Here is a 22,894-nt window from a genome sequence, read left to right as displayed (position 1 = left end):
TGGTTTCCCTCTGAATACAACATGGCACATGATTAAATGAAAAGTTAGACTTATGATTATAGACTTTTTTTATTTAGTGCCCAGGACATCCATGCTGGTGATATGTAAATATACCATATATCATATATACTACTAAACCGCCCGGAGTACATGGAGCTCAAATGATATAAGCTGAAACACTGAAGGTACATTTAGTTTCATATTTGTATCTAAGAAATGGTTATTGAGGAAAAGTGGGATTTCTGTGCAACTAGTGATGTAGTGGTCAAGCTCTTGACACAGAACGTACAGATTTAAAAAATGATAGGTCTCTTAATGACAGCATCTGTTTCTGGTGCCAGTCAGGAAACACCACAATTTACATAATCAACATTCATTGTTCAATAATTGGATGTGTGTAAATATGCACACACAAAAAGCAACTAATTAACTAACCCATAGTCTTACAATGTGTGAATTTCCATTGCGCTCGTGCTGTAAGTTTCATTGGTCTCTTTTCATCATTGGAAGGTGACTTGCTCTTGCACTTTGCCCCACAGTCAGATCATATAATTACAATGGAGCACACTGAGCAAGTGAGTGCAGAAGAAACTTGTGAAGACATCAAATAAAGGATTTACAGCCCAGGAATAAAGAAATGCTGCATAGCTTCCCTTTGATTGAATGTGCATTCAAAGGGGACATTTCAGCCCTTTAAAATCCCTCCTGGGTTAAAAAGACAAATACTAAATATCTTACTAGAATGCCCTTTCACTCAGAATTGCCTTAACATTTCATAGCCTCTTTCTTTCTGTCAGTCTCATCCTCTGCTTTTGTAGATGATGTCATACATATAATGAAATGATTGCATCTCAGAAGGATGAATTAAAAGTTAACACATTCTGACATAGTCGATTTAGTTAACTGCAGTATACATGAATAGACTTCCTCCAATCACTTGTTCTGTAAGGCAATTCCACATACTTGTTCCTCACACAGGTTAAACAGAGTGCAGCCAAGTTGGATATCTCCCTCTGGACACATTATCAGCACCGTGTACTGCATTTCCTTTGCTGAGCTGATGAACTTGAGCAACCGGCAAGCTGGGGGGAAAAAAACAATTGGGTACACATTAATTATTTAGTGCACATCTATAATACCAATTTGTTCTCAGGAGGTGAAACAGGTAGGATGGAACAATCTAAAACTAGCCTAGCCTACTTGAGTGTTTCTATTCACACCTACAGACCAACTGCAATTTATTGAATTGCACAGAGTACAAGGATACAGCGCTGCATTCAAGTAAATAAAAAAGTGGAAACCTTGTCTCCGCATATCATAATTATGAGGAAAGATTTCATTTTTAAAAAAAAACATCCACATCCATAGGGTTATTGTTCATTGCTTTTTTCAGTAGAACTTTGTATTGCAATGCGATGGAAAGGTAGAGCTAAGGAGTTATCTGAAAGGCCAGCTCAAAGTGTGATGGTCATTTGCAAATGATTGGGAAGCCATGGATAGACTATTTATAGAACAGCCTTTTTTTCTCCCACCAAACCACTAGCCTACCGTCTCTACGCAAACACTTTTAAATGCACTGAAGGTTTAGACCTGTAGCCTACCTCCAGGCAGTGCTAATCAGAGTAAGAATATCTCCAGCAGGTGTGTCTATCACATAAAAAAGAGTAATCCAATAGAGACAATCCTGCAGACTTGGGGGAGTCTTGTTCGTACTGTCGATGTTACAAAAACTGTAATATTTAATATCCCTGTGGCAGACAACAACTGTGTATGAAATGGGTATGAAATATCTACTGACATTTACGAGGAAATGATGTCACACGTTTTGAACTTGAGTGACGGCGGGTAGCAGCCAGCTCTGTACTGTTTACAATTTAGCCATCTCGAAGTGTAGTTAGCTAGCTTGCAGTTGCACTTAAGACGGTGGTAGGTAGTGATCGTACCAACTAGTCGGTGTTTCATTGCCTTGTTTAATCTCACCATTTGAGCAGAAGGTAAAACGAGAAATATATCATCCGCTTGTATGAACGCAGGACGCTAAGATGTTGGTGGCTTTTTATGTCAGCTAACGTTCATGTTAATTATCAAAGCTAACCCAAGTAGACAAATGAATACAGCTAGCTGAGTCCTGATTTCACCTAAATGCAAAAATCTGTTTGTTATAATCCACTATTTACGATGTGTTCAAACTAGTAATAAGGCAGCTTTTTGGAACTAGGCCACTGTTAGGATGCAGACTGCCAGATAGCTTGCTAACCATTGGAAATAATGTTAGCTGTTAGTAGTTAGCTAACCAAAACAATTAACGTTTACTTTCTTGCAGAGGTGGCTTTAGCGTGTTTACACTTTACACGGTTACTCTTTAGTTATTATACTTAATTTGCTTGGCTTAACAGTATATTCCCTGCAATAATTGCAAGTGGATTGAATGCATTTTATTATTACGAGATCTCAACGCTTGTATGAAATATTGGTCGCGGTGCTAACAGGAAGCAGCTAGCATTTGTAGATTATAACACAGTGGTTATTTTAAACCATCATCAGTGTTATCCAATTGAGGCAGAAGAACAGCTGGCTGCCGTTTTAGGAGTGTCTAACGTTAGCAGTTTGGTTACGTACTGAGGCACTCAATGTTTCATAAGAACTCGTCTGGCTAACTAGTGCAAAAACATGAGTCAGTTAACGTCGCTGATTATTGTAAATTCACTTATGTGTCTGTAACGTCAACCAATTCTGCATGTTACCAAACAAGTAAACTAAAATTATTTCATCCCGTGAACTTGGTGTTATTCAGTATTGCTGCCTGCAAAACTCCGCTTCAAGTTCACTGTTACGTCTGTAGGCAAATGATGGACCTTCACAAAATCATCCAAGATGCCCTTTATGAGTTCCTCCAGTCGTACATACCTAATGCAGACATAAGGTGCGTAAACTAATCACAACATGAATAATAACTCTGTGTCTGTTATTGTCAGCTAATTCACTGTGTGATCTTTTTCAAATCCAGCACACTAGATGAAGTACTTTTGTCCTATATAACTGGTGTTCTGGAAGACTTGGGATCGCAGGGAAGCGTTGAAGAGAATTTTGATGTGGAAGATTTTGTTGAAATGCTGGAAGCTTACATTCCTGGTTTCGGCGAAATCGATAAGTAAGCCACAGTTGTCAATTCAGAACATTATTATTTTTAAGTCGTCGTCTGTAATGGACACCTTTGTGTGTTGGATTTATTAATGTGAGATGTTTTACATAGGATTGTAAAGTTGTCTTCCTATATAGTTTTTATTGGGGGTTAAATGCTTTTTGTGCTTTGTCTTTTAAAGTGTCAAAGTTTGTGAAATGATGTTCAGCCTGGCTGCAAAACTAGCTTCAGCTCGGGTCACAGGTAAGGCATTTGTGCAGAATTGTATGAAATTAGCATGTTTTTGAACTGAACACATTTTTTACTTGGTCAACATGTACATTGTTCATTGTCAGTCTTTAATTATGTTTTCAAATTTGTGGTTCTTTGCTGAAGAAACGACCGTACCAAAACGTGTGGAGAGCAACTGGAGTCTGACGCACAGTTCTTCTAACTGTGAGACGTTAGTGAGAGAGGTGCACTTTCTCTCACCAGATGGAGCCACAGCCCAGGTAATTTATTAACAACAGCGTTCAGGTAGATGATGTTTTCCCTCTCACTGTACACACATCATCATCTTGAAAATGTTTAGGTCAGTTTCAAGTGGAATTAACACTTTAGTCCCTTTGAGTAGTATCGCAAGTACTTGTTTATGCTTTTGCAATACAACACAAGTCCGTAAATATTACTTCACTGGATGTTTTAGATTGAACAGGACAACCTTTCTGAGCTGGACAGCCAGGAACAGCTGCTACTTGAGATGTTCCCCAAGTGTAGTATGACGGAAGCCAGAAGTGCCCTGTCCATCGCTAAAGGGGACATTGAGGAGGCTGTGAGACTCATCATTGAAGGAGATGTGCAGCTCTGTCCTACACCTCCTGTTAACGTAGGTTGTCCCACACTGTTAATACTGTTGCAGGAGGTTGATCGTCTGTATTGAATGTCAAATTAGTATATTTTTGTCCTTCAGGCTAACCAGGGGAAGACCCCATCAGTTAAAGCAGCTCGGAAGATGAAAGAAAGCATTTTAGAGAAGTGAGTACTTACATGAGCTTCAGACAGGCGGTAGACAGGGCCAAATGCGGAATGGTTGTGTTAACAGTCTTTTTTGCCACTTTTCAGATACATGATGGTGGATAGTGAAGAAGATAAGAAAACTCACAGGCCTGTCACCCCAAAAGATGTGAGGATTTCCTTTTGCACACATTTAGATACAATTCAGCACACACAGTTCCTGGTTTGTAAAGTCAAGAGTATGACTGGTATGATATGTCATCGAGTGGGATTGAGCATTGACTGCAATTGCTTTGATGTTTGAAGGCTCCAAAGAAACTGGTCCGTTACCACGACAATCAAGTTGTGACAACAAAAGGAGAACGATACCACCAGGTCAAGAAAGAGGAGACGGAAGACATGAAGAAAACCTATGTGAGTCTGAAACCATCACGGAAGTACAGATTCCATTAAAGAACACTGTGGATGAAGACCAGTTCTATTTGTGGGCTTGATTTGTGCATTTCAATATGTAAACATTATTAAGAACATCTCAAGCGGTGTCTTTCTTTTTTAAGCCTCAGCCATTAAAGTCTTATTTATTCAAGTATTACACTACTTTTTTTAAGCATCTAGTTAATAGAATGATGTTGTCATGTCTTTTTTTTATCATTTTTGTTCTAATAATGTACTGTATCCATGCAGAAAAGCAAGCATCTGAAAGCAGTGTGTAATGGTGGTCAGGGCTGCATTCTCTTGTTTTCAAAACAGGATGAGTGGACTATCAAGTCAGATTTGTCTGTTCTATTTGCAAAGTGTTAAAAGCTGATTAAACCTAGACCACCTATTCATGAATAAGGCTGTCTACCGTAGCTGCTTAACAAAACTTGAACTGATGTTTGCATACTCTGGTTTTCCTTTTCAGCAGGTCTGATGTGATATTGTGTTCTTTGTATATATTTCTTTTTGAATTGTGGTTCCATTACATTTTTAGAAATCTTAGCAAAAGTAGAGATTGACTTGATGCTTGTTTTGCATGCATAGTCTGGTTCTCCATTAATTGGATTAACTACTGAATGAAGTGTCATCTTGTGTCATTATTAGGACATGTTGCTGAACGGCAAAATGATCAGTTGTTTTAACGTTTCAGCGTTTTGATAGCAGATCATCTTCAGCTCAGATTTTCAAATGGTTCACTCTTTATTTTTATATACAGAAATATAGATTTGAAAAGTTTGCAATGAACTACTCTCAAGGATACTGTTTAAAAGTGTCCATCTATTGCACAAGGGCCTAGGGTAGAACTGTTGGAAAAATATGTATTTTAAACAGCTGGCAACGCTTTTTTTCAAGGTTCATCATGCATGGTGTTACATATTGTCTCAATTCACAATACTGTGTTTTTCTTTTTCAGTTTGACTAAATTCTGTGTGTGTGGGACATAGTCATGGTAGACCTGATTTTTAAAGCTATTTTGTTTTTTTAAATACTGGAAGATTTACCGATGGACTTAAGGTGGTGTTTGGAAATGGATTATTGATTTGTGGGTGAACAGTTTGTTGCCTTTTAATAGGGGGTATGATACACATGCACAAGTGAAGCTGGCTCTTGCCTCTAACATAAGACTGATCTAAAGTGGTATGTAGTGCATACTTAACATGTTGTTGAATAAATGCAAAGCTGTTAAACTTAAAGTAAAAGACTACGCATTTTATTTTCTAATGTGCGTTGTACTTTTTCCCCACTGTGATGCTAGACATTTCTTAAAATGCAGGTTCTCTGTGGAATTGCATAGTAGTCGATTTTTCTCCCAGCCATATTATATTCACTTACTATACATACTCAGGTGCCAGTTTACTAGCTAAATACGTTCACCAGTCAAATCAGTTAGATTTCTCATCTACTAACTGCTCTATACTGAATGTTAAACTGAACCTTTAAACGGTCTGCCATGAAGCCCTTCTTTATCTACAATAAGGACACCGAGTTTGTTAAAGCAATTTCTAATCAATAGCACCTTGTTTGTATTGGCGTTTTCAAGTCTGACTTGTGCCCAAGATCAACCATAGGTCAGTCCATCATCTGCTGTCTTGCCCATGGCAGTGTTGTCTCACCGCAACAGCTACAGTTGAGCTACACAGATGATGCAAATCTACAAACATAAAGAGTGACCATGTCTTAGTTATTACAAATCAAAAGCTATTGCCATGCCCATCCCCACGTCTGGTACATTTTCAGAAACAATCCATTTTATTTCTTCAAGTGATTTCAATTCATGTACATATACAAAAGAACAGGCTGTGACAAAATAGTAAACGCTAATAAATTCAGAATGTGTATTTCTAGTCACAAGAGTTTACTCAGTAAGAAAGGTACATATTATATTGAATTATTGTTTATTTTAGTACTTTTAGTTAACAACCAGTTGAATGCATCCTGTAGTGGGTATTCAGGGTAAATCAGTGCACAACACAACAAAGGTTCAGTCTTCAAGGCGGCAGAAACATGTTTCAGAGTATTTCAGAGGCTAGAAAAAACCCAGATGTTTTACAGATGTATAGAGATAGCCCTCAGAACATTCAAAAAGTGCTTTAATGCTCCATATAGCTGGGATCAAGTCAGGTCATGTCTAATCTCAGACTAGCAAATGTGCACTTCTATTGAGAGTTTTGGAAATGCATTTGATTTCCATCATCATTCAGTGGTATTCTTGTTTGGGGGGAATATTTGCAGCTGTTTGTATCAAAAGTCTAAAGAGACAACAGATATTCTCAGAAATCAGACCAAATGCTTGAAAAAGTATTTGGCACACAGTAAAGTTTACTATAAGGATGGTTTAAACGTTAACCATACTCAGTTGTCAGCCCTCTAGTGAACAATTTGAAATATATTAATATGTATTTATGGATAAACTCCACAAAACTAGTAGGATGTGTTATTTGACCAACAAAATAATGTCCACATGTGTTCTGGCCAACGATCTCAAGTAAAAAAAAAAGGCTCAACGTGTATTCTATGAAAACCAATCCTTCACTCAATCCTGTAAGGGCAACCGTTTCCTGAATGTTGACACAGACATCCCTTTTACACAACACGGCAAAGCAGAAACAAACAAGTGAAGAAAAGCCTGTTTAGACATTTGTTTATGACGAAATCAAATTCAGTGATTATACTCTAGCTTTGATTCTTCATCCATATACATTGTATGACAACATATAAGTGGATATTTTTCAATGCATTTTATAGGAATGTACAAATCAAATGATTTTTTAATGAATTCCACAGCTACACCATGTTATGTGTATCAATATGGGCAAAACAGGGAAACCCTCATCTAAAACATTCGTAACAATTCAGTTTAGCGAATAAGAAGCTCCCCACGTTAAACTGTGCCATTTAACACATTTGCAATTTCATGGTAAAACAATATACCTTTTACCACGGTTGTCATATTTTCTTGTTTCTTTCTGGCAACTAATGCTAAAGTATCTTTCTTGGGTTGTCAACTGTTTTGATGTACCACATTCAGGAAAAAAAAAAATAACAATAGACACAACACATTTAACAAAAGTGTACACAAAATCATTATATAAAAATACCATCAACTCTATGTTCAAACAAGAAATGTTCAGCAATTACATTTGAATCAAACAATTTCTAGGAAATGATTACACACTCCTTCAGTGTTTGTAAAACACAATATTTGGCAATTTTTATAAACCATTTTATTAATACTATATATTCATAATTGCCAAGCTTGTAAACTCATATATAACCACAGAATGAATGTCATCAAAGTAAATTTCAGGAGCAGAACAAACTCTCTGAAACAAAAAGAACCCAATGACTGCCAAGGTTATGCTGAAGCAAGAGGCAAGGCCAACTTAGAAGCTTTGGGCACTTTTAATTCTTTCGTTTCAACCCAAACGAGGTTGAATGCTCCGTGTTAAAGGCCTCTCCTAACAAAGACGTTTGCTCAGTTTTAAGCCAGAAAGAATCAAATACCGTGAGCAGACATGGGTTGCTTGAAGTACTTGAGCACTGCCATGCATCGACAGTTCTGCAGTCAGACCACGCAACCAAACACATCCAGCAGCATCCAGTTTAGTTGAGAAGAAACTAACTAAGATCTTGATCATAACGCCCTTTGATCATCATATTCAGCAATGGCCCAACCTGGTGGAAGAGAGGAACACTACAATGAATATTATACCATTAGAAACTGCCAATTAGGCTATTCAGAATGAATTTGTCCAAGACATAGGCAATATGAAGAACAAATTATGGAATAAAATAAGAGTCACTGGTATTTTGATCTTGTGAAATGATCTTCACAAATAATTTCACAGGCTGCAGTTGTACAACAAACAAAACAACAACAAATAAAACAATGTGACAGATTTTCTGAAATTTTAAACTGCTCAAAAAGTATTCAGATATCCAACTAATATTGGTCCTCCTGCTGTAAAACAAACTTGTATGGGTATCTGTGCCGTTTCAAAGCCATGGGTGATTAAATGTGGCAGACACTGACCTGTACAGGATTTTCCTGACTATTAACCACGCAGTATATAAACCGTGTTACAGCATTTTATGTAATTTCAAAAAACAAACCAGTGTATTGATGGCATCTGTGTATTAGCCACAGTTTATTGAATGTTACGTCATGCGTAAGACATTACATTAATCCATCATTTAATAACTAAAAAGAAGTTTTTTGTACTTTTCACTGGCTGTAATATTACATACCTATTGAGCTTGTTTTTCATTGGGTTAAAGAAATTCGCAAATTCCAGCGTCTAATGGCTTGGTATGTTGCATACTACATTATGTAATCTTGTTCCGTGTGTACAGTGTAACTGCTACTGATCTTTCACATTGAAATTAGTGGTTTGCTTCTTGTTCGTTTTGATGACGCGAGCCCTACGGTAATCTATTCTAGGCAGTTGGCTACGTACTGATCAGCTAGTCAGTGGGCTACGTGCTGATTTGCTAGTCAGCTCAGGTGTAAAAACAGGGTCAAAATCTGTGCTCGTATTTTGTGTCGCACACTAAGGTCTCTCAGTCACTACTTGAAAATATTCCTGCGCACATTTGAATTAAATATACACAGAATATTTGTACATTCACAAATAAGTTTTACACGTTCACAAACAAGTTCACACATTCAGATACATGCATCCATTTTTCCCCATGCACAGAAGATGATATTTAACTGCAGGTTATGAAATTATTTATAGACATCATTTCATCTCACGGTCTAAATATTAATAACCCTTATTTGATTCCATACCAAACACCTAGGGACATTCCTTCCTCACGACTATTCCTGCCACTGAAATGTTAAATAGAAAGTCATGTTGTATTTGTCTGTACCTCGCGAGGGTCTCCCAAAGCTTCTCCCAGCATCTTCTCAATGTTCCTCATGATGGCCACTTTCTGGTGAGCCTTAAGAGGGTACTCTATCCTCCTTGGAGTAGGAGCACCCTGTAAACATCTAGAGAGTTAAAACACATCTAGACACTAGACACTATCTTATTCATCATCATTTCACCAGACACATCCTGTGTACATTTACATTTTACATTTAGTCATTTAGCAGACGCTTTTATCCAAAGCGACTTACAAGGATGAATACACATTTTACATTTACACTGATGGCACACTGCACATCAGGAGCAATTAGGGGTTCAGTGTCTTGCTCAAGGACGCTTCGACAGGGAATCGAACTAGCAACCTGCTGATTACTTAATGACTTCTCTACCCCCATACCACTGTCGCCCCGTGTAATACTGGAACATTCTGCTGGGTAATTATTTGTGGTATACTGTACAATACTGAATTACCAGCAGAAAAGACATTCTATAACATTCATGTCGGTGTAAACATAAGAAGACGTACCTTGTACCAGAAGTTAACTGTAATTGTAACTCCCCCACTTAAAAGGGACTCGATGTGGTGCCACCTAAATAAAAAGAGGGCAAGACAGGACAAGGACAAGACAGGAAAATGTCAGCAATCACATGTGTTTATACAACTTTCTCACCAGGATGTATAGAAATGTGGCTTAGTCTGAGCCAGAGAAGCACAGAGTAGGACCACAACATCGTCAGGAAAATAAGCTTGGGACTGTGTCACACAATGCCACTACATGGCGCCATTTTGCTGACTGTCAAGAGATCGAGGGAATAGAGGAAGTAGTGTGTTTTTCTGTTACTGAGGTTCAGTGTATGACCGTGAAAGTTAAATGTTAGGGTAAACCATCAATTACCAGAGTAAAGGGATCTGACAGAGAAAGAGTGTTTAAGCCATAAGTTCCCTGGCTGGAAAATATTAAACACACCAAATTTGACCTTCATGCATACCAGGAGTGCCCTCTAAAAGAAAATGAAAGCAATATGAAAGGTGGGTAGAGGGGACAAAACCATCTCTAAAAACTACTGGAAATTAGGGGGGATATTAGGGGTGTTGCCCATACATGTGGTGGTACTTGTAGAAAAAACATATGTTTAGGAGATTCTCAGATGTCTCCATGTGTCATTCAAATCAACTGAATCATCATTTCAAAGGATATTCATGCCTATTTTGTAAATGATTTATGTATTTCTGGCAGAAATATTAGCAAAGTCTCTTCATTAGTTTTCAATATGTTTGTTTGAGGACTTGACAAGATGCTGTTGACAGATTCTGTTGCACGGATACTCAGCCACGTTAACCCTCCGATGAAAAACCCAAGCAAATCAGCCACTACAGATATCAGACATTTGTGAGGCATTTTATAATCACACAAGGAACTCTCACCAGTACATTGGGATGTACAACACATCCCCAGGGCCCACGACAGCTTCGTGTCCAACGACGTCTTTGAAATTAGGGAACTTTTCATAGTCAGGGTTTTCAAAGTCAACCTACAATGGCAAGAACATTCCCTTAAATGAGGTGGTATTGAAGCTTGCAGTGCATGCAGCAGTTTTATATCTTATGTATGGAGATGTTCTTGTATCGATGGCTATTCAGGCTTTTCACAATATTTTACGTCACAACATTGTTGCATCCTCTATATTGATGACCCGATGAACAGTTACTCCCACTGAGATTGACAGGTGGCAGTGGTGTTCAGACCCATAAAAGCAATCGATAGAAACAGAAAAGGACACTCGGAAGTAACCCCTATAAAACTCACTAGCAAAACTCTTCACATTCTCTAATTAACAGATAAATCGCCCCGTTTTTCTTTCACAATTTTTTATGTGGCTACCATATTCACAGCCTATGTAATGTCACCTACAACAGACATACCAGTGACTGGCTTTGGGACTCAACTTGCAGGCATTTAAATGAACTGACACCTAGCTTTTCTGTGTGTGGGCTAGATACACAGCTGGCATACAGGATCAATCAAATGTTAGCCATCAAGTTGAAAAGGTAAAGCTGGATTTCTGCTGGTTCTTTTTAAATCTGACAGTTACCTAATGTAGACTTCCCGTTCTTACAGGAGTACACCAACCTTAAGTGTTAACTTGGCAATGTGCAGTCCTATGGCTTAATTTACATTCTACAAGGATCACTGTACTCAAAATCCTTGCTCTTTGGCAATAACACCAGTTAATGTGTTTAAACATATTTACTGAATTGGATTACCAATAACACAAAGTAATAAAGAGCAGACTAGTCAGTCTGTGTCAACATTATGATCAGAAAAGAAAACGTCAAATGAAGCCAACTAAACATTAGTTACTTGCAACAATAACGTTGGACTGGCGCTTTAAGCTCTAGCAGAATAGTCATCTCAGGTCATCAGTATGGCTTTCCACTGTTACATGACTTACCTGGCTCTGTCGGTCACAGGGATGATGAACAGGAAAGGGATAGAGACTTTCAAACTGGTCAGGTGGAAACAGGATACACCTCTTGTGACCTCTGATTTGTGCAAAGAAATTCTGCTGCTCATCATAATGTGCTGGTGTCACATTGCCTATGGAGGAAAAACAGTCATAAATAGTTAACATGACAGCATGCTAACTTCAACAATCAATTCTCAAAAGTGCTGACTAGTCTGAGAGCCAGACAAGACAGAAAGGTCTGTACACACATATAAACACACACACAAACACACACATACACACACAAAAACACACTGTGCATGTTTGGCTTGAAGTCCATTTAGGAAAAATACATTTGCAGTTCACATCAAAGTTTACTCACATCAATGGGCAAAGACGCGGTGTGTCTACTTAAAGTAACTGTATGGGGTTTCTGGAGCCGCCAGGTAGGGGGCTACTTTCTTCTGGACTATTCAGTAACTTATTTGCTGTCTTGCTTTGTCTTGTGTTGCACTTGCTTGATGTTTTACTGTGTTAGGAAAGTTGTTGGCAAGCTAGCCAACATCGCTATCACAATAACATTACAAAGAAGCCGACGCAAGAGCACTTATAACTAGCATCAATGTCCAAGCGTGTTATAACAAGCTTGCTAACATCGCTAACAAGAGGTCTTGCTAGCGGCTAAACTTAGCGAAACCTGTTAAAATGTGCTTACTTTGTTTATGACAAACTAGTGAGTCAACAACGTTCCTAACACAGTCAAACATCAAGCAAGTGCAACACAAGACAAAGCAAGACAGCAAATAAGTTACTAAAAAGTCCAGCAGAAAGTAGCCCCCTACCTGGCGGCTCCAGAAACTCCATCTGCATAACCCTACATTTGAATATAATACATATGCCCGTATAGGTGTAAACAATATCATCATATGAAGTTACTCACTACTTGGGTACTCAATTTATGAGATACATTTTACTTATTTTGATGGGTACTTTTACTTCTACTCAAGTCACTATTATTTTGAAGTAACAGTACTTTTATTTGAGTACAGCTTTTGCTTCCTCTACCCACCTTTGACCCAAAGTCAGCAGAAACAATAAATCATCTTTAGGAGGTCCATAATCATTTTCTTTTCACAAAGTAAGAAACCCTTATGTTAACCTGAACGGTTCTCAAGTCTAGTCTTAGCCCAAGGTGAACAAACTTCAAGCAAGAACTACAACCAGATTTTAGCAGTCACTGAACACAAGTTAATTATCTGACAGTTGGTGGCGATTTAGACCACATATATGAAACCTGATAGAAAATGCCAGGAAATATACCTTCCATGCCAATGAGCAAAAGGTTTGAAGTTAACTGTCCCCAACTCCGCTTAGCCTGCTGCTTATTGATCCAGTTCCAATTGAAACCCAAGAAATCGACCACAATATTTCTTCCAACTGTGTCGTTTAATGTCTGCTGCAGGTAAACCCTACAGACAAAGTCACAAAACATGGTCAATGTATAAGACAGAAATTCATTACCGTGTGCCTTCAAAACATGGTCAATGTATAAAACATGGTCAATGTATAAAACAGAAATACATTATCCTCTGCGCCTTCAAAAGGGAAAAGGCTACAGCATTGTAAAGTATAAGAAAGCTTGGTATAACGTGAATTTAAATAATGATGTCTTGACATTTACAGAAGCATTACAGAACTTGTCTTAATAGGCCTACATAAATGTAACATCAACTGAATATTCCATATTATATAGACTATAGATAAAGGACTAAAGAGCTTAATTAGGTTGTGATGCAGTGTAAAAATGGTGAACATTATTGACTTTGAACTCAAAACCTCATAATCTTTTGTAGCATTTTGTAGTATTATAATTGTTTAATGAATGCAACCTAAATAAATGGGCTAAATTAGGCTCTGAAAGAAACACTACAGCATGCAATACTTTTGAAGGGAGATCATGATGTGTGTGCCATTAAAAACCTGACAAAGGTCTTAATTATATGATGATATAAAAATCAAATATTAACTTCATACCTTTCCGTTCCTCCAAGTTGTTCAGTTTTTTGCATTTTGTCCACAAATTCAGAAAATTTCATGTCAACTCGTTGGGACTTGGGTTCAAAGTTCTCAAAGTTAGCCATTTTCTTTTCATCATAATACAGGAATTTGTGGTTTTCAGCGATATAGACTGAGAAATCTCCACTCCCAATGTGGTCCTGCAGATAATTTACATCCCACTTTAGCGCAGGAAATACTAAGTTGGTGTCCGTAAGAACAACAGGTTCCTAAAACAGAGGTTTGAAGCTTTATTAGAACCATCAAGAAAACAGATAAAGACTAAATGACTAAAGTGAACAGGGTTAACAGGGCTCAATTGTGTCATCATTGTAATGAAACAGTAATGGTACACTGACAATAAAAAAGTGCAATTTAAAAAAAAAACTATATTGGGGACAAATCTGCTGAACAACAAATGAAAATGTGAAAATGATGGAACTAATTTGAACTGGTGTTCATCTTTTATTTAAGACACATGGTGGTACTTTCACTTAATAACACATACCTATTCCATTTTGTGTTCTAAGCAACTATGGTGTCTAATTTAGTGTCCAAAAAGTAGGTCTGTACTGCAACATCAACAACTGATATATTGTATATTGTCATGGAAAAGCCCAATTCACGTTCACCCTAGAACTACAATATTTCCAGAAGGAAACATCATTCTACAGATAACAAAAAAAGTGACAAGTGCTACGTGACTGAAGGAACGTACGCTCCATGAGCACGTGGGCGACCTAGAGGTAGGCAGCATTGCATTTCACTACGCCACCACTTCCAAGATACACTACACCCGAGCATACCCTATGCCTACATTAAACACAATATGCCAATCAGCTTTTGGAGAACGTTGCTAAGATTTCTAGCCGATGTCAAAAATAACTACAGAGGTGCGACCTTGATGTCTGCTATTACAAGAAACAAAACACATCAACATAACAGCTCATCGGCAGCTATCCTAGATAACTGCTTACTGCCCTGTGTCAAAATTATAGTTCTGCCCGTTCCGAGATCGTAACCTTGGTCTTTTTAACTGAGGTGCACCCTAATCCTCCATTGCCCGTACTTCCTGCAAGCCAGTACCAACTAGAGTCTGGTGCATGTGGTTGGGAATCCAATACTAAACTAAATGGCATATGATACGATGACACAGCATCCAAGTTAGCAGCTACGAACACAACTGGTAACACACTGGCTTGTGTCACCTTCTTCCACAAATGGCTTCATGTATTTATTTGTATGTAACGTTACAGTTAAATTGGCTAAATCAGTTTACCTAACCGGCTATTCAGTCAGGCACAATCATGCATGACTTGGGTAGCTATCTCCGAAGTCCTTATAAGCTATCGGTATCTAATTTACAGAAGAAGCCAGAACCTTAACGTTATGTTAGCAGGTTTTCAACATTATGCACTATGGCAAACTGGCTAGCTAGCAAGTAAAGGGATTGATGTTTAGTACCCAATTAAAACACGTAAAATAAATTCCATGTATTAGAATTACTCGTATTACGTCTACTAAAACAAAACAACATTGTATTAATGTTACTCAATTAACGTCAATGACACAAAGTAAACGACCGGTAACAGTAAGCTAAGGAAGGCTTCATCGAACAGTTTCTTTGGGGTTCAGTAACAAAAACCTCTGACCGTCTTAACAAAAACTGCCATTATAGATTATCTGTTTAGACACTTATTCCACAGACCCTTCGTTATCAATGCAAGTAAAAAATGTACATTGCAGAAAAGCATTTTACTAATTATAGCATTAGCCACATTGTTCCATTGAAATCCTCCAGGACCCCAGCATATAATGTTACCGGCTGTGTGACTTTAGCTAACGTCTCTTCTATGTATGGACATGCACGTACATCCCCTGTTGACAAACATAAGCTATCATAATTCTTTCCTAAAGTAATGTAACACATGTTAGCGATCATTAGCCAACTGTGCCTCTCTCTCTACTGTTAGATGGATGACTAAATTAACTGAGGAGTAAGATAACGGTGAACTAGCATGCTAATTTAGCCATAGTGACGTTTTATCAGTAGTAAATATTGATCATAATACCTCATTATCTATCAGCATCTCGGCTCGTGGGTCTGCATGAGACAGTCGGGGAATAGGTCTCGTTTGGAAAGGGTACTTTCGTAATTGATTGTCGGTCCAGTTCGAATTGTGGACCTCAGAAAACGCTGTACCCCCGTCGGTCGCCGTGAGATCAGCTTCAACTACAGTTGCTGCTGCCATGTCTGCAGTGAGGATAGCTAAGTTATAACATCCAAAACAGGGTGAGGACCTGTTTCCCTGTTCTCGTTTTACCAACTCTCCTGATCAGCGAGTTGGAAAGGACTACTCTTCCAGTTACAGCGGCTCTCTCACCAGCTACGAGGCTTAAGACAGCACTCGCACTGCATTGCACTTGACTGTCCAGTGTAAACACAGCGATGACAAGTAGGCAGCAGCACCCAAACAGACCGGCGTCAAGCTATCCGTCGCTTTTTTCTTTGGACTCGACTATTCTTAGGTTTACGGTGTCCGTTTACTTCTGTTCACTCCATTTGAAGTTATTCGCGCGAATGTCCATATTCACGCTTTTGGCATATTCTATATAGAATTTCAGTTTTACACCACCACACCTGAAATATCCACACACAAAGAATGAACAAAATCTACCGACGCAATTTTGAGAAATCCTAGTTGAAAAGTCGCTACATTTGGCTCCCCATCTCGATTTTAACCCATAACAAATACACCATTGCACCTTTCTAATAAACTACCACAACTGAAAGAATGTAAGAGGGTAATAAGAATATCCTGCTATTATTTGTAATGAAGTGCCATGTCTTGTACAGGCTAAGTAATACAATTTATAGGAAGATAGGCCTATGCATTATGCTTTCCCTTCGAGAGAGGGCGCAATGTCACCGTCAATGAGTTGATCTTTCTAAAATGCGTCAATAGATTTAGTTCATTTTTTATGTATCGATATTTCAGGTGTGGTAGTGTAAAACAAGCTGCAAACATAAGAATAGTCAGGTCTAAAGAAAAAAATGTGTCGGATTGCGTGACGCTTGTTTACTTCTCCCCGCCGTGTCTATTCGGCACGTAGATAATTGGCACCCTATTAGTCCGTCCAGCTCCTATAAATGGGCAAAAAGGTGACATCTGGGCATGCGTCTGCTGGTGAAGGCTCATGGTACCTGTTGCTGCCAACTCAAGTCCACCAGTTCGCTTTTCTGTGGCTAATTCTATTTTGGTCAAGTCCTCGTTCCCGGCTGTTGGACCATTTACTGATTCACTCTTCTTACGTTCATTATACACTGCTTGCAGCTAGCTGATGTAGCTGCCCCCTGTTCGGTCCTGCGTTCTGTGCCAGTTGATGCTGGGATGGCCTGGGCTGTTTGTGGTGGCTGACAACGCTGCTGTTTTGCTTCTCCTGTCTTCCTCCTTCATAGAAGCGCCTACCTCACCCGCCACTCGGCTATGTGGCTGGGTTCGTAGTGGGGTCGCCATAACGTCTCTCCATTAATCCAGCTTGTGCCTACTAGTGCTTCTGCCGATGTGTGTGTGTGTGATTTGTCTGCATGCGCGTGTCATGATTTGTCGGCCACTGTCCACTCACTGGTATAGTGAATTTTATGTACCATATTTCGTTTTCTGTCTTTGCTTGCTTTCCTGTTTGTTATTTATCGTTGCTCTTTGGTTAGTTGCTTTGTGTTTCTGTAGCCTATAACCAATATCTTTTTTTATATCGAATTTGCTGCTGCTGCATGAAACCTGCTTTGGCAATTGGGCCTACATTTGTTTGGTTTTGTGTCTTTTGCTTTCAACATCCTGGTGCTGGGTGCCCAAGGTCAGGTGGTTTAGGGTTAATTTATACAAGAGAGAATGAATAGGTGATTTGATTCAGATCCGTTATGATTTGTATTTTTTAATAAATAGAGCTAAAAAAAAATAATTTAAATAAAATTAAATAAATAGTTGCCGCGTTGTCCTCTTATATACAGTATCAATATAAGTGAGTGTGTGCAAACTAGCCCTGAGAAGTTCCTCCTCCAGAATGCTGGGACAATGAAAAGGAGAACAGGATTCCAGACTTCAACAGTTGACTGGCACGAGAATAACGTTCACTCGCAGCCGTTGGCTCTCACAGGCTCTCCGAAATATAGGACTGTCTCAAGATGCGAAACAGGTTTTACAGCAACTTAAAGTAACACTCTGCAACAATTTGACAGTTTCTGAGGTATGGTTGTATAGGCAACTAGTTTTGGTACCATCCTCAAATTCATTTTGATAGCATATGGTCATGTGAATGACAGACAAACACCTGTGTCTTTCCCACTAGCCATCCAGGATATGCCCTATGTAGTTCTGTGTACCGGGCTGGAATACCCTGCAAAAATGGAAGAAAAGCTTTCACAGCATAACATTGCCAGCTATACTGCAGAAAGACACCAGTTAGTGTGTTGGAAAGCTTCTATCAGTGTCAACTGGGCTGTTGGTGGTGCTTGCAAGGTTTTTGCATGCCTTTTAGGTAGTTAGCTTAACAGTCTGCCTGTATCTCTGACTCGACTCAGTCCCTTTTTTCTTGTGGAATATAAATGCCTGACAGAGAGATACAGAATACACCAATACTTAAACAGTGAAATTATACAAAGCACAGCAAGTTAACTTGCCGTGAGACCTTACAACTAACTTGCATCTTATTAAATTCAACTATACAGACATCAAAATACATGCATAAATAAAACACATTGTCATATAACTCCGAGTTACTTTTCAAATAATAATAATAAACTTTATTTATATAGCACCTTTCATGCAAAACAATGCAGCTCAATTACAATAAGTGCTTAACAGCAAATAAATTACGTGCACAAAGAAATTACATGCACAATGATCCACATAGAAATAGACATCAAATAAACATAAAAACTAGGAGAGAGTGCATAAAAATAAATAAATAATGATAATATTTAATAATAAACATACTGTGCAGAGAAAATGGCTGCAATCCCTCCTCCCTTCTTGTTTTCTCTGACTGACTGATAAAAACTATAGTTTGGGGGACAAGCCTCTATCAGTGATGCTACGTCATTACTGCTCGTTATCCAAGTTTCAACTAAGAACATACAATGCAACTTCCTGTCAATTATCAGATAATTGACCAGAAAGGATTTGTTAGATACTGATCTGACATTAAAAAGAGCTCATTTCAGCTGTAGGGATTCTGTGACAGAAAGGTATACTGGCTTTGTCTGAACATTGGCCGGTGTAAGATTACTGAGAGTACCAGATGGTCTGGGATTTCTACGATGTGTTTATTACCAGTATGTAATAAATGTACAGGGTGGAGCAGAGCTTCTGTTTGTCTTTTGGCTTGTGTGATTCCGCCCTTTGCCCTTTTTTCTCCAGTACCATTTTGACACCCTGGATTGCCAGATAAGAACGCAAACGCAGCTTGCAGCCACCATGGAAGTGGAAGCAAATGAACTGGACCAACAAAGATAATGTTTGACTCTACCCAACCAAAAAAGCCTCTGCATCCTTCTGAAATATGGGAACACAATTATGCATGAGTTATTGCATGAATTTAGATTAATTTATCTCTAAATGTTTGAAAGAGTGACAGCTGAATTAAAAAAAACAATGCAAAATGTACAAAACTGAGCAGGATTAGGGAACATGCAACATTTTACAAACCAAATACCAAATACAAAAAATCTGCATGACCACAGACGTAATAAAATGTATCTAAAAATTGGAGATGCATTTGAAAGATACAGCTAAGACCAAGAATGATTGTAAGACGGACGCAGTGTTGGCTAATTTTCTCCTGAACAGGTAAGCATTGAGCTTCAGCTAAAGTTAGCTAACCTTAACTCATTTACCTAGTACTTGTAGGGATGGGCATGTTAAGTAATTTCAACATACCAGTACTCGCATTCATACTCTGTGGTCCGTGTGCTGCAAGGTTATCAAGGCAGCAAGTAATTGAGACAGGGCCAGGAGTGTTTACTACCTTGGCAGCAACCAGCGTGACAGAAATATACGACAAAAACTGCAAGTTTGATTCCAAATTGCCTCAATTTATATACACAACTACAGGTGTGAAGTGTGAAGTGTGAAGTGTGAAGTGTTTCTTCTCTCTGTTGCCCTTCTTCTAGATTCTCTGCCTCTTTTACCACGAGGACTTGCACCCTTTTCTCCTCCTCTCTCCAGCTCATCCCCTCTTCTGCCTCTTTTACCACGAGGACCTGCACCCTTTTCTCCTCCTCCTCTCTCTAGCTCATCCTCTCTGCCTTCTGCATCAGCATCACTGAACAACTTCTCTCGAGGCGAACTAGACCTGTTAACAAAATGCCTCTCAAATGTAACCATATTTGCATGTGTTGTCTTGTGTGTGTATCTGTGGGTGGTGGGGATGGCTCACGGATTTGGACAGATTTCAACCACTGACCTCACAGATTTCAGTCATGTTATCTTGACAGGTGTGAAGTGTTTCTTCTCTCTGTTGCCCTTCTTCTAGATTCTCTGCCTCTTTTACCACGAGGACTTGCACCCTTTTCTCCTCCTCTCTCCAGCTCATCCCCTCTTCTGCCTCTTTTACCACGAGGACCTGCACCCTTTTCTCCTCCTCCTCTCTCTAGCTCATCCTCTCTGCCTTCTGCCTCTCCTGACCAGCCCTCAATGGCTTCACTGGTGAGTACACATCATACCTGCATCGAGCTGCAACAAGGAAGAACAGTAGGCTACTGGTCCAAAGTCAATGTGAAATGATTTATACGTTTTCTGTTACATTGAGCAATATGTTGACCAACATAATTGGGCCTGGAAAGAAGTTATTCCAACTCCAGTGTGTAGCCTACTTACGGAGCAGTGGGCTTGTTTTCGGGATAACAAAGCCTACATCTAGCTAATTGACATAGTATTAAAAAAAGTTATATGAGCTGTTTTATCATTTTCAAACAATAGAAATACTGCAAACATATACATTAACTCACCTACTTATAGTGTGGGATTCGTCATCGCTGGCCATTGTCAAAGTTTAATGTTGTGCTCGTCTTGTGCTCCTTTGTGTCGTGCCCTTAACCTGGCGAGAGAGGGCCAAGACAACGTTCTCTAATATTTGGAATTTGGAATGCAATACCAATTGTAAACGCTTGGTGTTCGGACTACAGATATGTCATGGCTTCATTATAGCCATCAAAGACCCCATCATACTTGCTGTCCTCTTCTGACTGGAGTCCACTCTCATATCCAGCCAGATCAGGCCCTGAGTTCTTAGAACACACTTCATCTTCTGCGCTCTGTGCTTAATAAGAGTATTCCCTCTTGTGCTTTGGTTACTAAGAGGGGCGTTTGTTTCTGGAGTATCATAGACATTTGACTAACAACAGTTTTCACCACTAGGGATCTAATTATGGGGATTTCACAACAGAACTCCACCAGTACTATTACTATAATGACTTCTAGTCCAGTGAGATATGCTCCCCATTGCGCTAAGGCATTTTCTAGCCATTTCCCAAATGCCTGATCCTATCCTGCATTTCTTTTAACTTCTTCTCTAAGGTCTGTGAGTCTACTTGTTGCTTTGGTGAAAGATCCATCTGGGAAGGTGTTATTGGAAAGTGCAGCAGTAGTGTTCAAACATGACACACACTCCAAACTCCTTCTTTAGCTAAAAGACAGTCTATCGCTAGTCTGTTCTGTAGGCTAATTTCATCTAGTCAGTATTTTTATTTACAGTGGACCATATGAATATAGACTCAAATCTGGATTAGACCTCGTCCCTATAGCTTTACACTGGTGTGGTACCCCTCTTGGCTGTCCAATGGATAACTGGTATATCCACTAGCTCCCTTTTTGACCTGTGCGTTAAAAAGGTATCTTCTTCATTGATTGGATAAATTGTAAGTGGCTGAACTACTGTCACCCTAGCACAAACTCCTTCACTCTTCAGTCAGAGGGTAAGGTGGGGCGTAATCCTCCTTTGGGGCCGAGCATGATACAGTCCTACCGCTGCTTTTGAACATGAACTCTGCTTCAACATCCGTCCTGAATCAGGCACTTTTTCCGGTCATCCATTATCCTCGTTGCCAGTATGTGATAACTTGACTTTAGTTATAGGAGTAGGCAGGCCATGATGCAGGTTAACTGTTTAAGCATCATCTTAAAACATTACATGTCGAAGCTACCATAATGTGCCGCTCCTGTCTTCATCAGGTCTCTGGTGTGCATATGACGTATCTCTTCCTGTCTTCATCAGGTCTCTGGTGTGCATATGACGTATCTCTTCCTGTCTTCATCAGGTCTCTGGCGTGCATATGACGTATCTCTTCCTGTCTTCATCAGGTCTCTGGCGTGCATATGACGTATCTCTTCCTGTCTTCATCAGGTCTCTGGTGTGCATATGATGTCTTACCTCCGTGTGCGGTGTGGGGCGGCACTGCAGGTAAGTATATCAGGATATATCCTATACAGGATATCACCATGTGGTCCATATCTTATGTTCTCCTCCTTGTGCTTTCTTGAGAGAGTGCTGTACTGCACTAACATATCCTTTCTGCATTATTAAACTTCTACACAACAGGTTGTCATTGTAGGAACTATTGAGTCTCTGAGCATAAATGCTTAGTAGTGAGGAGTTATATATTGTAGATAAGTTTTACAATTCATTCCACCCAAAAAAGTCCAGCAAGAAGTAAAAAAGCTTGGGAGGAAGCCAAAGCCAAGATGAGGCAGTCAATCCCCTTCTAGAACACCAGGGGGGGGGGGGGGGGTGCTGGGACCAACGCAGTAGGCAGCAATTTGCCTAGGTGATGATGTGCTGTCAAAAAGCAGGAGAGGGTGAGAGAGGGGTGATCCAAGAGCAGCTTCACACCTGTGACTGCAGC

At 39.3% G+C, this 22,894-nt stretch overlaps 2 protein-coding genes and 1 long non-coding RNA gene across 6 annotated transcripts; 2 read left to right on the top strand and 1 right to left on the bottom strand.

The window, feature by feature from the left end:
• Positions 1 to 1,691: 1,691 nt before the first annotated feature.
• On the top strand, positions 1,692 to 5,808 carry cuedc2 (CUE domain containing 2). Of its 4 annotated transcripts, none has more exons than XM_031578865.2 (9): positions 1,692 to 1,779; positions 2,843 to 2,923; positions 3,008 to 3,151; positions 3,324 to 3,385; positions 3,518 to 3,633; positions 3,828 to 4,007; positions 4,092 to 4,156; positions 4,244 to 4,304; positions 4,442 to 5,808. In XM_031578865.2, exons 2-9 carry the CDS (start codon positions 2,847 to 2,849, stop codon positions 4,586 to 4,588), a joined length of 852 nt encoding a protein of 283 aa, XP_031434725.1. In that variant the 5' UTR covers positions 1,692 to 1,779; positions 2,843 to 2,846; the 3' UTR covers positions 4,589 to 5,808. The 4 variants fall into 4 exon arrangements, with proteins under 4 accessions (XP_031434725.1, XP_031434724.1, XP_012694328.1 ...); XM_031578864.2 differs by having other exon boundaries at positions 1,699 to 1,779; positions 2,795 to 2,923; XM_012838874.3 differs by lacking the exon at positions 1,692 to 1,779 and adding an exon at positions 1,823 to 1,994.
• Positions 5,809 to 6,345: 537 nt separating this feature from the next.
• On the bottom strand, positions 6,346 to 17,051 carry hif1an (hypoxia inducible factor 1 subunit alpha inhibitor). The gene is made up of 8 exons (XM_031578863.2): positions 16,065 to 17,051; positions 13,972 to 14,222; positions 13,258 to 13,406; positions 11,944 to 12,089; positions 10,916 to 11,022; positions 10,016 to 10,079; positions 9,491 to 9,601; positions 6,346 to 8,290 (listed from the first exon to the last, which is right to left on the bottom strand). Exons 1-8 carry the CDS (start codon positions 16,242 to 16,244, stop codon positions 8,234 to 8,236), a joined length of 1,065 nt encoding a protein of 354 aa, XP_031434723.1. The 5' UTR covers positions 16,245 to 17,051; the 3' UTR covers positions 6,346 to 8,233.
• A 3,363-nt stretch (positions 17,052 to 20,414) lies between these two features.
• LOC122133434 lies at positions 20,415 to 22,702 on the top strand. Its single transcript, XR_006152755.1, has 2 exons — positions 20,415 to 20,699; positions 22,396 to 22,702. It is a non-coding gene; the product is annotated as an uncharacterized LOC122133434 (long non-coding RNA).
• Positions 22,703 to 22,894: the final 192 nt, after the last annotated feature.

Source organism: Clupea harengus, chromosome 13 (assembly GCF_900700415.2).
Source record: "Clupea harengus chromosome 13, Ch_v2.0.2, whole genome shotgun sequence".
In the NCBI taxonomy this organism is placed as follows: Eukaryota; Metazoa; Chordata; class Actinopteri; order Clupeiformes; family Clupeidae; genus Clupea; species Clupea harengus.
The sequence above is the reverse complement of the archived record's forward strand: the minus strand, read 5'-3'. Positions and strand labels throughout refer to the sequence as shown.

Bases quoted from the DNA above. Each gene is read 5' to 3' on its own strand.
- cuedc2 (XM_031578865.2), top strand. From the start codon at position 2,847: ATGATGGACCTTCACAAAATCATCCAAGATGCCCTTTATGAGTTCCTC. The intron at 2,924-3,007 runs GTGCGTAAACTA...TTTCAAATCCAG, and splicing joins ATACCTAATGCAGACATAAG to CACACTAGATGAAGTACTTT. The intron at 4,157-4,243 runs GTGAGTACTTAC...GCCACTTTTCAG, and splicing joins AAAGAAAGCATTTTAGAGAA to ATACATGATGGTGGATAGTG.
- hif1an (XM_031578863.2), bottom strand. From the start codon at position 16,244: ATGGCAGCAGCAACTGTAGTTGAAGCTGATCTCACGGCGACCGACGGG. The intron at 13,407-13,971 runs GTATGAAGTTAA...CTTTGTCTGTAG, and splicing joins CAACTTGGAGGAACGGAAAG to GGTTTACCTGCAGCAGACAT. The intron at 12,090-13,257 runs GTATATTTCCTG...TTTCCTCCATAG, and splicing joins TTTGCTCATTGGCATGGAAG to GCAATGTGACACCAGCACAT.